This window comes from Camelus dromedarius, chromosome 18, assembly GCF_036321535.1.
Source record: "Camelus dromedarius isolate mCamDro1 chromosome 18, mCamDro1.pat, whole genome shotgun sequence".
In the NCBI taxonomy this organism is placed as follows: domain Eukaryota; kingdom Metazoa; phylum Chordata; class Mammalia; order Artiodactyla; family Camelidae; genus Camelus; species Camelus dromedarius.
Window position 1 is genome coordinate 8,973,068 of NC_087453.1, and position 15,824 is coordinate 8,988,891.

General features: G+C 49.1%; 2 protein-coding genes across 4 annotated transcripts; one reads left to right on the top strand and one right to left on the bottom strand.

Annotated features, from left to right (window-relative positions):
* The first annotated feature begins 665 nt into the window (after positions 1–665).
* SPATA2 (spermatogenesis associated 2) lies at positions 666–11,150 on the top strand. 3 transcript variants are annotated; one of them, XM_031433628.2, is made up of 3 exons: positions 666–805; positions 6,391–6,838; positions 7,771–11,150. In XM_031433628.2, exons 2-3 carry the CDS (start codon positions 6,503–6,505, stop codon positions 8,995–8,997), a joined length of 1,563 nt encoding a protein of 520 aa, XP_031289488.1. In that variant the 5' UTR covers positions 666–805; positions 6,391–6,502; the 3' UTR covers positions 8,998–11,150. The 3 variants fall into 3 exon arrangements, with proteins under 3 accessions (XP_031289488.1, XP_031289487.1, XP_010976957.1); XM_031433627.2 differs by lacking the exon at positions 666–805 and adding an exon at positions 839–975; XM_010978655.3 differs by lacking the exon at positions 666–805 and adding an exon at positions 1,099–1,418.
* A 2,404-nt stretch (positions 11,151–13,554) lies between these two features.
* On the bottom strand, positions 13,555–14,130 carry LOC105087870 (interferon lambda-1). Its single transcript, XM_010978654.3, has one exon. It carries the CDS (start codon positions 14,128–14,130, stop codon positions 13,555–13,557), a length of 576 nt encoding a protein of 191 aa, XP_010976956.2.
* Positions 14,131–15,824: the final 1,694 nt, after the last annotated feature.

The following is a 15,824-nucleotide window of genomic DNA, read 5'->3' on the forward strand; positions in this document are numbered from 1 at the left end:
AAAGTCATAAGGCAAGAAGGCAAAGTGTTAGCTTCCATTTAGGGATGTTTAGGGCACAGAGAAGTCATTTCCTTTGACTTAATCAGATTTAAAAAACAAAGTGTTAAATAAGATCATCACTGTAAGTCAACTACTGTAATAAGTGGTTTCCATACTCATTTAAATTCTCACATGAACCCCAGGAGGCAGTACTATTATTACTGCATTTTACAGGTGAAAAAGCTGAGGCTCAGAGAGGTTAAGTAACTAGCTGAAAGTCACGCAGCTAGTAAGTGGCAAAAGCAAAGCTGGGGCCCCCAATCTTAAAGACAGTCTGTAACATCAACTGTCCTCTCAAGGCTGAATTCAGCCTCACGTGATACTGGGCATCTCAGGCGCTCTTTTTAAGCCTCGATATTTCCACCTGAAAAATGGGGGATCCAACTATCACCTCCTGCTCAGGAACAGTCTGGAGCTCAGCTCGTGGATCCTCTCGACAAGTGGCAAGTCCGGGAGGCGGGGGTGAGGGGGCATTCAATCTGTTCTTGCAGCTCCGAGCTTTCACCATCCAGCTCCGAATCGGTTCCCATGACAACCTAGCTAGCCGCCATCCTGGGGCCGGCGGCGTGCGTCACTTCCGGCCCGTTCTATTTCCGGGTCCTAGCTCAGGCCGCCACAGCAGCTCTTTAGGCTCCGAAGAGGGATTCCGCAGCTTCTCTGCTCGCTCTTTTGCTTCCCGCTTCTTCCTCCGCCGCCAGCGGACATCAGCTTCTCCCCGACCCAGCGCGCAGCCGCGGCCCGGCCTCCCGTTGGAGCCGCCTCTGAGGTACGTCACTTCCTGGCCGAGTGTTTCCGGGTCGCTGCGGCCCCGGGTTACTGGTCTCGGTCCCCTGCAGCCGGCCGGAGCGGCGGGAGCCTAGCCCGGCCCGGCTCCGGCGGCGGCCGCGGCTTCTTCTTGCTCCCCTTGGCCGAGGCGTCCTCGGTGGCACTGCCGGGGTGAGTCCAGGGCGGCCGCGGGCGGAAACGGCCTCCGGGGCTTCCCCGGGTGGAGGGGGCGCCGGGTTCGGCGAGGCTTGGCCGGCCCGAAAGAGGGGTGGCCTAGCGGCCGGGGCGGGCGACTGGCTGGCCCGCCTTTTCAGCGCCCCGGGGGCCTAGCTTGTCCTCAGGATACCCAGTTTCCCAAGGGCTGCCTCGCAGACTCTTGGGACTGGCCATGGGTAGCTCAGGGCAGCTCAGGAGAAACACCCTCTCTTCGGCAACTAACACAGCAGGACACCCGATTCCACCGTGAGGCAGATGCCGCGCAGTGGTCCCCAGCCTAGGCTCTGGCGGCAGACCGGGGTTTGTACTCATTATGTGACCTTGGACAAGTCGCTTCATCTGAGCTTCAGTTGCCTAATTAGTGAGATGGCGAGTGAACCTACCTGCTCGAAACCATGGTGAGGATGAGATAATGCATGTGAAGCACGGTCTTTGGCATACAACAGGTATCCAATAGACGAAAGCTGCTGTTAATTCATTTACAGACCCGTAGGGAGGGCCCGAGTTTGGGACGGGTGTTTTTCACAACTGATGTGGCCCTCAGGGGCTCTAGGAATTACCAGCTGGGAATAGCAGCCGCCAGCTTCTGTTCCCTGCAGGGAGGAGAACTTGCTTCCTTTAGAGCCCCTCTGAGAGTGGCAGCTGCCACAAGGGAAGCCCAATTTCAGCACCAATGAGGATATTTTCAGAGGTTTGGAAGCTCTCTCAATTTCTGTGTAATCAGGTTGGGGTGTGGGGACCCTCTGGCGTTTCACAGATTGCCTGGGATGTGTCTCAGGGGCCTCGGGTTTGGAATGATTGCAAAGGAGTGGGATGCAGAGGTGGAGGGGTTGAACTGCGCTCTCCTTGCTGCTGTTTGGAGGCTGAGGGAACTCTGAGCCGCCTGAAGCTAGACCAGGAATCTGTAAACCTGTGGACTGGGGCAATGCTGGGCCCAAAATAGCTTCTGCCTGTGCAGGGAGGGGGCGCCTTCAAATGCTGCTTGGGGAATGTTTCTGCTTGAATGGGCCAGCTGAGGTAAAGCCAAGCTTCATGCTTTGCTACCCAGAATCATTTCAGTTTTGTTCCGTGGGGTTTTAAACAAATACAGCTTTTTTTTTGAGATGTTAAAAATAATAATAATAATTAAAAAGCCATCACTTCCCGGGCTGCAGTATCTCTCTCTTCATTGATTTGCTTTTCAAAGGGGGCCCAGATTGTAGGTGCAGGAAGTGCTGACCAGGCCTGTTGGCTCTAGGCACCCGCCTGACTCTGGAAGGATGTTCAGAGTGCCTTTTTTTTTTTTTTTTTTTTTGTCCGCCAGACTGGCATGTCTTGGCGTTCCAATCCTTGGGTTGCTTGGAGAAATTAACGGCTTCTGTCACTGTGCTGTCTTAGTCTCCTGTAACCATGCTGTTTTTTGCAGGGAGTGTGTTTTTTGTTGTTCTTGCAGAGTGCTAGGAATAAATTGCTAGCTCTATGCTCAGAAGAGACACCAGCTATGGCCGGCTACAATGCAGCCTGTATTCTCAGAAAATGAATTCAGGAGGGATGATGTCAGCTGCTTTACCACTGGCCGGTCTCTGGCCAGCCTCTCTTCTTGGCCCTTGAGCTTACATCATAAAGAGATTTGTGACTCTTCCAGCCCTGTTCAGTGTGAGAAGATGTGAATTTTGCTACTGCGTGAATTTTTGGAACTCAGCTCTGCTCGCCCTGCCATAGGGCATTCTAACTTAGCCCAGCCCTTTCAAGAGCTGTCCAGCAGCAGGACAGCTTTGCCTAAAAGCAGTGCAGCTCAGAGCTTGAGTCAGGGTTTTGGCATCAGGACTAGGTTCAGATCTCAGAGCCTTTTCTTCCTAGCCTTGCAACTTAGGGCGAACGGCTTGGCCTCTCTGAGCCTCAGGTTTTTTCTTCATTAACATTGGGATTGTGGTGTGGATTTCATTGATTGTCGTGGAGCACTTAGAAGAGGGCCTTTATGTGCTAATTCCTCAGTGAATGGTGCTAACGGTAATAGTAAGTGAGCGAGCTAAATGAGAAAAAGCACAGGCTTCAGGGCCGGCCAACCCAAGTTCAAATTCCAGCTCTGATCCTTTCAGGCTCTGTTGGGCAGGTTGTTTAATGGCTGAGTGTTGGTTTGTTTCCTCATAGAATTGTTGCAGTGATTAAACTGGACGAAGCGATGAAAGTGGAAAGCTTGATGCTTACCATATAGGAGGACCTCAGGCATTATTAGTTTTTTTTCTCTCCTTTCCTTAATTATCTGTTCACAGTCTTTTTTTTTTTCCACCTATTTCCTCACCTACCTAGGTGGGTTCAAGATTCTTCTTAGGTGGGTTTCCTATCCTTGACTTTAGGACTTTGAATACCAGCTGGGTTATTTGGATCCTTTTCTCTTGTTTATTGTTTGCTAGCCACACACAAGGGTGTGGACTATGGTGTGATTACAGAGCAGCAGACGCTGAGCTTGAGGGTGGCTGACTTTAAAAAAAAAAAAAAATCAGTCTCTATGGGCTTAAGTCTGACTTCTTGGAGAAAAATCATAGCAGCGTTTAGGAGGCTTGATGTCCCTCTGTTTAAATTGTTCTCAGATGTACTGAAAAGCAGTCCCTGGGGCCAGAGGCTGGATGGAAGCTTCTTTTAGATAAATAAAAATGGTAAATGCATATGGGCTTTTGTTAGCAAGGACAGCTGTGTCTTCTCTCAGGTTGCAATACAGTTTTATTTTTTAAGAGAACAAACATACTTTGATATCAGGCAATAAGCCCTTTCAACTAGAATTCAGGGTAGAGCTATTTCTTCTCAACTGCTGTCCCCTACCCACCCTACATTTTCCCCACTGCACCCAGTCTAGGGCCTGGCACATGGTAGCTGCTGCGTAAATACTTGTTGAGCTCAGGAATCATGGGAGTGGTGGGAGGAACACAGGTTTCAAGTCATAAGGCCCAATTTTTACTAACCTTGATCTACTTACACCAGGTTGGTTCCTTCTCGCTGCAGCTGTTCTCCCCGAATTCTGGGGAGAGCAAAAGAGAAACTAAAGCATCATGAATGTTCAATGCTTTGCATCATTTGTTTCACCTGTTTTATGAAACACCTACTATGTGCCAGACTCTGCATTAGGCATCATGGTGAACAAAACAGACATGGTCCTTGCCTTTGGGGATTTTACTGGGTACTGGGGGGAGACAAAGAGGAAGCTAGTAAATGAATAAAATTGATAATTTCAAATGGTGATTACCACAGGATAATGGGATAATGAGGGCTGGGGCAGGTGGGATTTACTGAGCCAGGCTTGTCAGGGAGGGCCTCAGAGGGATGACATTTGAGCCGAGGCCTGAATGATGAGAGCCAGCCTTGAGAAGAATCAGAATTACCAGGAGGAACAACATGTGCAAAGGTCCTGAGACAGAAATGAGCTTGGTGCGTTTGAGGAGCAGACAGAAGGGTCCATGTGGGTGGACCTTAGAGGGAAGGGAAAGACTGCCCTGAGGACCACAGAGAGCCTTTGACCTTGGTCAGAAAGTAGAATTTGATCCTAAATGGATTTGTTTGTCTTGTGTGTTCCTCAGGTTTATTTGTTCTATTTGTTCCTTGGGCTTTCTTGGCAGGGCAGTCGGTGGGAGAAGGTGGCCTCTCTGTGTCCCTAATTCTCCTGTGTGTATTACCCTTCTTTCACCCCTTGGTTAAGACCCCCGAGTGTCTCCCAAAAACTATGGAGAAGCCAGAGGAGTGGCTTCTTGAGACTTGGGTGATTTTATTGACTTCTGGATAGTGGCCAGGCACGTAGGCCTTTAGGACTTCCTGAGCTGAACTCATATCTGCTAAAGGACTCTACAGCAGATCCATCCCATCCCACTGCAGCTTCTTTCTCGGTCCCTCACCATCTCCCACAGCCAGCAGGACCCTCCTTCTCTCAGACAGTGGACATTTATGAAGCACCTGCCATGCCCTGGCACTGTGCTTGGATTACCTTACTGAGTCATTCGGTCACAACTGCTTCATGGAGCTTGTGGCCAGGAAAGGCAGGAGAGGCGAGTGTGAAAGTGCACATCCAACCCCCAGTCAGAGATATTTGCCTCCACTCTGATCTTACCTCCTTGAGGATGCTTGGCATCTTGGGGAGTATAGCGTCTTCAGACACCAGAAATGTCTGCTCATGTGTATCAAGGGCTTACTTTGAGCTGGCACTCTGAAGAGCTTTCTATACTGACTGCTTGTAATCCTTCCACCAACTATGGACTATAAGTACTATTGTTAACCCCCTTTTTCAGATGAGAAAACTGAGGCCCAGGTTGAGTAATTTGCTCAAGTAATCCATGGAAGCAGATCCAGGGTTCACACCCATGCAGTCCAGCTTCGGAATCTGTAGCCCCCATGCTGTGTTGCCTCCCCTGGCCCTGGCATAGCCCTTGATGAATCCAGATTTGCTCCCAGAGTTGTGGTACCAAGAATATTGATAGATCTGTACATGTTCTATTAGCAAGTGGCCAAGGAGACAGCAAGCGTTTATAAATCCTGTGTGTCCCAGCTCAGAATGTTCTATCCTCTCCCAACAGGAGCCTGTGAAAAACAAAGGTGAATAAAAGCACTCTCCAGGGGTCAGCAGCTGGAGTGGTCTCTTTAAAATTGCAGAGATGATCATGTCCCTCTCCCCCTTGCTTTGAACTCTTCAGGGGCTTCATGTGGTTCTTTGAGTGAAATGTACAATTCTTTGAGACCTTGGGGTCGAGATCCTTCTTATGCCGGCGGCTTCATCTCCTGTCACCCTCTCCTCTCTCTGCTTCAGCCTCACTAGCCTTCTTTCTGTTCACATGCCAAGTTCCTTCCGGCCTCAGGAAAGCAGGTGGTTAAGGGCATGGACTTTGTAGCCAGCTTGCCTGGTCTCTGATCTCAGCTCTGTTTCTTAATAGTCCTGTAACTTTGGGCAAATTCCTTAACATCTCTATGCCTCAGTGTTCACAACTGTCTCCTGGAGTTGTTTAAGAAGGCAGAATGAGTTAGTACATGTAAGTACCCGGCACATAGTAAGTGCTGCTAGTGTTAGCTCAGGGCCTTCCTCCCTGCCGACGCCTCATCCTTTGGGTCTGACCGTCACTTTCTCAGGGGCTTTTTTAAATCTCTCCCATCCCCACAAAACCAGGTTAGGTGCCTCTAATCATATTTTTCATTTATGAGCTCAACAAAGTCAAGGACCTTATCTGTCCTATTTCCACTCCAACTTTGCATGGTGTATGTAGTCAGTTAACATGTTGAATGAGCAGAAAGGGACCAGGGCTGGTGGTGCCCAGTGTTGATCAGGCCAGTTGTTTTCTGCTTGGCCTCAGCAGCCACAAGCTGGTATGAGGACCACTTCGAGGAATGATGTGTTTCTTGTTCTTCCACTTCCAGAGCATTCCACTGGGCCAGGCAGGTGACATGTCAGTGCTTTTAGCGATGTCCCTGCCTCTAGCCCAGAAGCCATGGAGGAGATAAGGTAGCCCCCGTCCCTGGACCAGATTGGATGGGAAAGCCCAGTTCAATGGATACAAAATATAAGGATGACTTATTTCGGAAGTACGTGCAGTTCCATGAGGGCAAAGTGGACACCACCCCCAGCAAGCAGCAGCCTGGCAGTGATGAGTCCCTGCGGGTGGCAGCCTCGACCCTGCTCAGCCTGCACAAGGTGGATCCCCTTTATCGATTCCGGCTGATCCAGTTCTATGAGGTAGTGGAGCGCTCCCTGAGCTCGCTGAGCTCCTCCAGCCTGCGGGCCCTGCACTGCGCCTTCAGCATGCTCGAAACGGTGGGCGTCAACCTCTTCCTCTACCCGTGGAAGAAGGAATTCAGAAGCATCAAGGTAAGGTTTAGGGACGGGCCCTCCACGTTGGTCTCCCTTCTTGCCCCTTCCAGTCCATCTTGAGAGGGTTTGTGCCAACCTGATCATATCCGTCCTTTGCCTGCAGACCCTCCCAGATTCCCCGCTTCTTTTGAGAGAAAAACCGGAATTACCCCTGTGGCTCCCCACCTGGCCTCTTGGCCTTGTGTCATCTCTTAACTGGGTCCCCAACCCTGAAACTGTGAGGTTGGGAAGGTGGGAACAGCCGCTTCTGAAGGACATTGAAGCCCAGGGCAGAGGGCAGGAATTTACTCCAAGGCGGCTGGGAGTCAGGCAGTGCCAGGATCAGGGTGACATTGGAAAAGAATCCTCCTGGCTGTTGTGGGGGATTGTCTGGGGAGGGGCAAGAGTCAGGCGGGGAGACCATTAGGAGGCTGTGCAGGTGCCCAGGCAAGAGGAGAAAGACAGAGAGGAGGGGGGAAGATGAATTAAAAAGGGTTCTGAATCATTCTGGAGTCAGGGGAGACTCAGGAGTGTTTCCACCAAGTCAGGCTTTTACATCTAACATATTCTTCACACCTTTGTAGAAATGCCAGAAAAGAATATTCTCATTGTTCATGGGGCCTTCCACCTCTCATCCGATCCCCTTTCCCTACCCATGTGTGCCCTGTTCCTCACGGAGCAGAGCTGCTGCCCCCCATATAGAAAGCCAGTGGCTTTGTTCCCTACGCTGAAGGAAGGAGCAATGTGTCGTTTCCCTTGCCCCTGTGCGCTGAGCCGTTGCTAAGCATTACCCTCCGCCTTCCGTAGGGAGATGCTGTCGAGATCATCCCCTTCCCTTCCTGCTCCCTGTGGTCCAGTTCATTCATGATGGACTGCCCTCTGATGTAGGCTTCGTTGTGTGTCTCAGAGAGAAAAACCCACCTCTCTTTTTCTACCCCCCTTCCTTCTAGACCTACACAGGTCCCTTTGTTTATTACGTCAAGTCGACATTGCAGGAAGAGGACATTCGAGCCATCCTGAATTACATGGGCTATGTGCCTGAGCTAGGGGCTGCATACAAGCTCAGAGAGCTGGTGGAAACCCTCCAGGTGAAGATGGTCTCCTTTGAACTCTTTCTGGCCAAGGTAGAGTGTGAGCAGATGCTGGAAATCCACTCCCAAGTCAAGGACAAGGGCTACTCTGAGCTGGACGTGGTGAGCGAGCGCAGGAGCAGTGCAGAGGATGTGCGTGGCTGCTCGGACGCCCTGCGGCGGCGGGCCGAGGGCCGGGAGCACCTGACGGCCTCCATGGCCCGTGTGGTGCTCCAGAAGTCGGCCAGCGAACGGGCAGCCAAGGACTACTACAAGCCCCGAGTGACCAAGCCTTCTAGGTCTGTGGACACCTACGACAGCTACTGGGAGAGCCGGAAGCCGCCCCTGAAGGCCTCACTGAGCCTGCGGAAGGAGCCTGTGGCAGCAGACTTGGGGGATGACCTCAAGGACGAGATCATCCGACCATCTCCCTCGCTCCTGACCATGTCCAGCTCCCCGCACAGCAGCCCAGATGACCTGCCACCCCCCTCTCCCAACAATGGCCTTGGCTTGCTGCGTGGCACGTACTTCTCCACTCAGGATGATGTGGATCTGTACACAGACTCGGAACCGAGGGCCACGTACCGGAGGCAGGACGCCCTGCGGCCAGATGTCTGGGTGGTCAGAAACGACGCCCACCCCCTCTACCACAAGCGCTCGCCCCCCGCCAAAGAGTCCGCCCTCTCCAAGTGCCAAAAGTGCGGTCTGTCCTGCAGCTCCTCCCTCTGCCAGCGCTGCGACAGCCTGCTCGCCTGCTCCCCGGCCTCCAAGCCCAGCGCCTTCCCCAGCAAGGCCTCTGCCCATGATAGCCTGGCCCATGGATCATCTCTGCGGGAGAAGTACACAGGCCAGACTCAGGGCCTCGACCGGCCGCTGCACCTCCACTCGAAATCCAAGCCCTCCAGCACAGTCACCTCCCGCTGTGGCTTCTGTAATCGTCCAGGTGCCACCAACACCTGCACCCAGTGTTCGAAAGTCTCCTGCGACACCTGCCTCAGCGCCTACCATTATGACCCCTGCTGCAAAAAGAGTGAACTGCACAAGTTCATGCCCAACAACCAGCTGAACTACAAGTCCACCCAGTTCTCCCATCTCGTGTACAGATAGACTCGACCTCGCACCTCCCTGCTACAAGGGCTACACCACTAAGCTTTCTGGTTTCACGGGGAAGACGTGTTAATGCATTGATCTCAGAAGCAGAGACCTACACTTGACCATGTAGTTGTGGGGAGATCACGGGGCCGACTGTACCACATGGGAGTCCCCTTAGCGACTCAGATGTTTCATATGTTTCATCTGATAGCTGCTGTGTCGCCTGGCAAGGGAGAGGGTGGCACTTCCGTTCAGATTCATTTTTGCTAATCTCTCCACTGCTTGTTCTGTTTCGTTGTTTTTGTTTTTTAAGGAAGATTTCTGTCTCTGGGACTCTTGCCCATGACACTCCCATGGCAAAGCCAACTTGGACTGGGAAGGGCCCTCCAGGTCCCCTCCAAATGCCCACCTGGAGCGGCGAGCTCGAGGCCTGTTGGCTTGTGAAATGAGCCCTCCTGCCACACTGGGCCTCGTCCACTGGCTCATCCCTCAGCCACCCCTTCCCTAACACGAGGATCCCCGCTTGCACCCCCTGCCTGACTTCTCTGCTCTCTAGATGTCAAAGGTCAACTGAATCCAGGATTTGTTTAATGTCATCCTGTTGCCACCACAGCTCAGTTCAGCCGTGAGGTTTGCGAACTTTGCTCCAGCGCTTTGAAGTGTGGACCTTCTACAGTGGGACTGACATCCCCCATTTCTGTTGTTTGCACATGCCCCTCTTACTGTACTGTAAATAGATATATTTGAGATTTATTTTTAAATAAATATTCGACTTGCCGTGTGTTTCAAAGTGGTTAAAACATTAATGATGTAGCTATTTATAAAATGCCCTGGGTTCTTTAGTCTTCCAAGGGAGGGGCTCATGCCCTTCCCTGTCGTATCCTCCACTCACCACAGCCCGAGGGTAGAGCGGAGGGTGTGGGGGCAGAGGAGGAACCGAGAGATGTCCCTGAGTTGGTGGAGAGCCACTGTCTTCCCTACAATAAATCTCTAAACACCTACCTCCAGTGCGCACTTAGGGGGTTAGTCTGGGCCGAGAGCTCCGTGCACCTGCAGACTGTGACAACCTACTGGCCATTCAGGAACCTCACCCTGTGGATCTGCAGCCTTGTCTTTGCCACTTGCTGAGCATGAATCTTGCACTCCAGACTTCTTGAGTCTCGTTTCAGAAGGAAAATCATTTGGGATTCCCACCACCCCTCCATCTCAGTCATCGTCTCTTCACCGGTTTCCAGGACTCCTCTGCAACATTTGCAACCTTTTTGCACTAAAAGTGGGCAGTAGCCGTCGTGTGCCCATCAGACACATGTCTCTGGATATTCTCAGCCGAGCCTCAGCGCTTCCAAACCTGAAGGCCCCTTAAACTCCTCCTGTGAATTACCTGCCCCGGATTTTCCTTTTGGGGGTGCAGAGCGGAGCTGGGGCAAGAATTTGAAAATAAAATCGCTTCCTTGTGAACTAATAATATATTTTAGCCATAAGTGTTTGTGATGTACAGAATGTTACCGGAATTTACATGCAATGGGTTTTCTGGTAGAAGGAGGTATTCAGCTCTTGAGCAAATTTAAATCTGGCTGAATCCTGAGGCCACTGTGAATTTGCTGATGTTCTTCCAACTCAGTTAAGTGATTTTAAGGTTTTCAAAATCTTTGGCTCTTTTTTGAAATATATCTAGTAGATCACATATAGATATTCAATGTATAGATAAAGCTGAATTTCAACCAACTTTATTACTAAGACCAGCCCATTCTGGGGCATTCACCTTTGATGTTCTTCCTTTTCACATTTCAGAAGTGTCAATGCTTGTCCCAGTCCTGAGTTTTCTAGTTTTCCACTTTCAGATCGCTCTAGCACTACACTAACTCTTTTAACCAACCGTGATGCCACGTAACTTACACAGCAGACAAAAGCAGGAGTAACTAATTTGTCCTAGGAGAGAAAGTCCAGTGTGTGTATCATCACGGAAGTACTGTGTTCGTGGACTGGAAAAGGAAATGCTATGACCATGTTCCTTCTTGGTTTGTATCTTATTGTGTGAGGTTGCTGTGATTGAGATTCTTAAATATATGTTAATTTAAAAATGCAGATGTTTGCATTTGATTTCTACCAAGAATTGAAATGTTGAGAGATGATTTAAAAAATAATAATAAAGTGTCTTCCATTGTTAAGTGAAGTGTTTGGGGTCCTATGTCCCCCCTCCTGCTGCTTTGAAGTTTGGGTTACTTGGGTTCTTGGTTGTTTATGTATTTATTTATTTTTATGCTCAAGCCAAATTTAGTTCCTTAGTGACAGGACTCACATTTTCTCCATGAAACTGACAAATATTAATAGCCAGCATTTGAGTGCTTATACTGTGAGCCAGGCACTTCATATGCTGAGACTTTACATTCATGATCTCATATAATGGTTTCAACCCTGCTGTAAGATAACATAAATCCTGTTATGATCTCCATCTATAAGATGGGGAAACTGAGGTATACAGAGGTGTTCAGCCATGTTTCCCAGGAGTGGGACTGCCAACCCCAGGAGACATGATTGTTGGTGGTGACTGACAGGCATTAAGTAACATTGAAGGACCTTGTGAAAAAGATTAATTCCATTTAAAATTTTTTCAATTCATTTAAATTCCTCAAGGAGGATCCTGGTTAGTTTAATGCTAGCTTGTCTCTAACAAAGAGAAAGCAGGCATCAGGCTTAGAGCCTTTGGTAAAATCTTAGCTAGGTTTTCAGTTACCTTCTTCTAGGGGAGGCCACACTGCTCTTCCATCTACAGCAACGACAGGAGATTTCTTTAAAAATCAATTTAAGGTTTTCTTAAAAATGGGGGTTCCTTAAATTAATATAACATTGTAAGTCAACCATACTTCAATAAGTAAGAGTTGACTTAAAAGCAAAATACATGGCAAAAATCTTAAGGGTGATACAAGAGCAGCTGTGGTTCGGGACATCCTGTCTTGATGCACTGTCAGGTGTCTGTGCTCTCCGTGCTGACCACTCTGCTGGGTTGGGGGAAGAGGGAAGAGACTGGACAGTGTTCTCCATCTCGTGCACTGGCTAAACAAATATCCAGGCCTTGGGCCAGACGAAGGTCCAGGTGCTGGGTTTGGTTTTAGTGACAGCATAGGAAAGGCACGGCCATCCTGGATGCCAGGGACAGCAGCTTCCTAGAGATGAACACCCAGCCTGGAAGAGCAAAGAAAGCCAGACACTGACTCCTGTATCCAAAGCGGAGCAGAGACTTAGAGCAGATTGCTTAATTTGTATATGTAAATGACAAGCATATTTAAACATTGTCAGGCCCACCAGCTGTACAACATTAGCCTTGCTGCCAGCTCTGAGCACTGATCTGTGGTACCCTACGCACGTGATTACCAAGCTCAGAGGGATGAGAGCTGTGGCAGACACTGCCAGTGGAACTCCGATCTCCGCGCACCCCTTCTCCCTTGCTAATAGCAACCCTGAATATTAGACATGGCCATGCAGAATAAGGACTACCTTTCCCAGCCTCTCCTGCATCCAGGCATGGTCATGTTGGCTACGTCTGCTCCTTGGGATAGAAAAGTGCTATATGTGTCTTCTAAGACATGTCCTTCAAAGAAAGGAGCTTGTCCTTCCTACCCTGGCTGTGCTGGCTGGAATGGAGAAGCCATGTGAGACCCGAGGAGGCCAAATGAAGATGAGGGTGGGGCAGTGGCTGGAAAGGGCTGCCTCACCTACATTCAGTTTTATATGAGAGAAATAAACTATCATCTTGCTTAAACCACATTTTTTCCATTTTCTCAGTTTAGAAAACTTTTTATTTACAAAAGAAACGAGACAGTATAATGACCCCTTTGTGTACACGGAACCCAGCTTCAGCAGTTCCACAGTTAACTTCTGGCCAAACTGATTTTTTTCTCTACTTGTCCATCCACTCTCCCCACTCCTAACTTACTCTGCAGCAAATTCCAGACATCTGTTTCATTTGTGGATATTTCGGTATGTCTATCTTGTAAGACAAGGACTTTCAAAACGATATCACATCTACATTTTTATAGCAATTCCTTAATAGCAACAAATATCCAGTCAATGTTCCCACATCCAGCTGTCTTATAAATCCATAGTTTTAAAACTGTTTGTTTGCATCAGGGCCCAAATAAGGCCTCCACATTGCATTTGGCAGATAGATCTTTAAATCACCTTTACCCTAAAGGCTGTGTCTATAGAGTACAGGGGCCCCGTTTTTCTTTTTCTCTTTTTTCCCCCTTGAACTGTGTTTGTTGAAGACGTCAGACTGTTCGTCCTTTAGAGTTTGCCGGAGTCTGTTTTGCTGATTGCAGTCCTTGCTGTTGTTTAACCCTGTTCCTCTGTTCTCTCAACCTCCTGAAAATTGGTAGTTGGTTCTTTTTTTTCCCCAATTCCTTACTGTTTATTTACACATTTTGTACAAAAGTCAAAAAATAAAACTTTCTTATGGGTATGAGTCAGGGCCGCAGTTCCATAAATAAGGGGTGAGAGGAAATAAGTTAAGGCAGGGCTGGGGCTTGGTGCATAAATAAGGTCCGGGCCCAGGCGGGGTGAGGGTCCAGGTTCTCAGGTGGGCAGGTCTCCACTGGCAACACTTCTCAGGTCCCTTACAAGGAGGTGGAAGAGGTTGAACGTGACTGAGGCCTCAAGGCAGTCTTGGGACTCCTTCCTTGTGGCCTCCTGCAGCCGGTGCAGCCAGTGGTGGAGGCGGCCCGAGGGCCTGGGTCCTGCTGTGGGCTGAGCTGGGACACAAGCCTGGAGCTTGGAGTGGATGTGGCGCAGCGTGCGAAGCGGCTGGTCCAGGACGACCCCCAGGGACGAGTCTGCCGCAGCCCCCAGGACCCTCAGCGTCAGGTCTAGCTCAGCCTCCAAGGCCACAGGACGCTCCCACACCTGCAGCTGCGTCAGGTCCCTGGTCCTGGGGAAGAGGCGCGAGCTGCAGCTCCAGTTCTTCAGCAAGAGCGACTCTTCCAAGGCATCCTTGGCTTTCTTGAAGCCCTCCAGCTCCCGTGGCGACAGAGGTTGGAACCAGCCCATGTGGCAGCCCTTCCCAGTCATGGTGGGCTTGGAAGTGGGGACAGGGCCTGCTCTGGCCAAGGCCAGCATCGCGGTCACCAATACCAGGACCCAAGCTGCAGCCATGGCTAAATCCCAACTGCTTCTCTGGCTCCATGGCTCTGCTTTTAGCTGGGCTCACTGGGCAATCCCAGCTGATGTGTGTAAAGTGAAAAGGCAAATGGAAATAGAAATTTCCACCTCACCGTCAAAGGCTGAGTGGGCGGGGTCAGTCGCTGAACCAGGTGAGCCTGGACCTGTGCCAGGAAGGAAAAAGAAACTGAAATCCAGCCACAGGAGAGAACTTTCTTTCCGAGAAGTCCCCTGTGCCTGGAGAATCTCCAGTTGAGGACCCCTGGGGGCAGCCTTCCGCTCGCTGACTCTGGGGAGCCCCTGATTGAGGCCGAGGCAGGTGGCGGGATGGGACACTCGCCGATGAACTCTCACAGTGGGGCCGGGACCTGAGGGGTGTGGGGAGCTGCCTGAGTGGCAGAGAAGGGGCATCCCTTGAACATGAAGTTTTAAAATTTGCTGTGGTCCCCTTTTCTACTTTTTGTTACCTGTGCTTTTGCTATTATATCCAAGAAATTATTGCCAAGTTCAGTGTCATAAGACTTTTCTCTCTGTTTTGTTCTAGGAGTTTTATAGTTTTAGGTCTTCCATTTGGACCTTTAATCCATTGTAAGTTTTGTATATGGTGTAGAGTGAGGGTCTAACTTCATTCTTTTGCATTTGGATATCCAGTTTTCTCAGTACCATTTGTAGAGACTGTCCTTTCCCCACTGGGTGGCCTTGGCATCTTTGTTGATCACTTGACCATATACATGAGGGTTTATTTCTGGTCTCTCTATTCTATTCCATTGGCTTATATGTCTATCCTTATGCCAGTACCACACTATTTTGATTACTGTAGCTTTGTATGTAACGTGTTTTGAAATCACATTAAGTGTGAGGTCTCTGACATTCTTCTGTTTCCAAGATTGTTTTGGTTATTCAGGGTCCCCTCAGATCCCATATAAATTTTAGGATTGTTTTTCTTTTGTGCAAAAATGCTGTTGGGATTTTGATGGGGATTACATTGAATCAGTAGATTGCTTTGGGTAGTATGGACATTTTACCAATGTTAAATCTTCCAACTCATGAACACAGTATGTCCTTCCATTAATTTGTGCCTTCTGGAATCTCTTTCAGCAGTGCTTTGTAGTTTTTAGTGTACAAGTCTTTCACCTCCTTAGTTAAGTTTACTCCTAAATATTTTATTCTTTTTGATGCTATTGTAAGTGGAATTGTTTTTGTAATTTCCTATTCAGGTTGTTCATTCTTCATGTATAGAAATGCAGCTGATTTTTGTGTGTTGATTTTATATCCTACAGCTTGGCTGAACTCATTTATTAGTTCTGACAGGTGTGTGTGTGTGTGTGTGTGTGTGTGTGTGTATGTGAGATCTTTAGGGTTTTCTGCATATACGATCATTTCATCTGAAAACAGATAAAATTTTACTTCTTTCTTTCCAATTTGGATGCCTTTTATTTATGTATTTTTTTTTCTTGCCTAATTGTTTAGTAGGACTTCAGTACCATGTTTAACAGAAGGGGCAGCAGTGGGCATCCTTGCCTTGTTCCTGATCTAAGAGGAAAAGCTCTCAGTCTTTCACCACTGAGTATGATGTTAGCTGTGGCGCATATATTTTCATATGTGGTCTGTATTATGTTGAGATAGTTTCCTTCTATTCTTAGTTTGAGTGTTTTTATCATGAAAGTGTGTTGAATTTTGTCAGATGC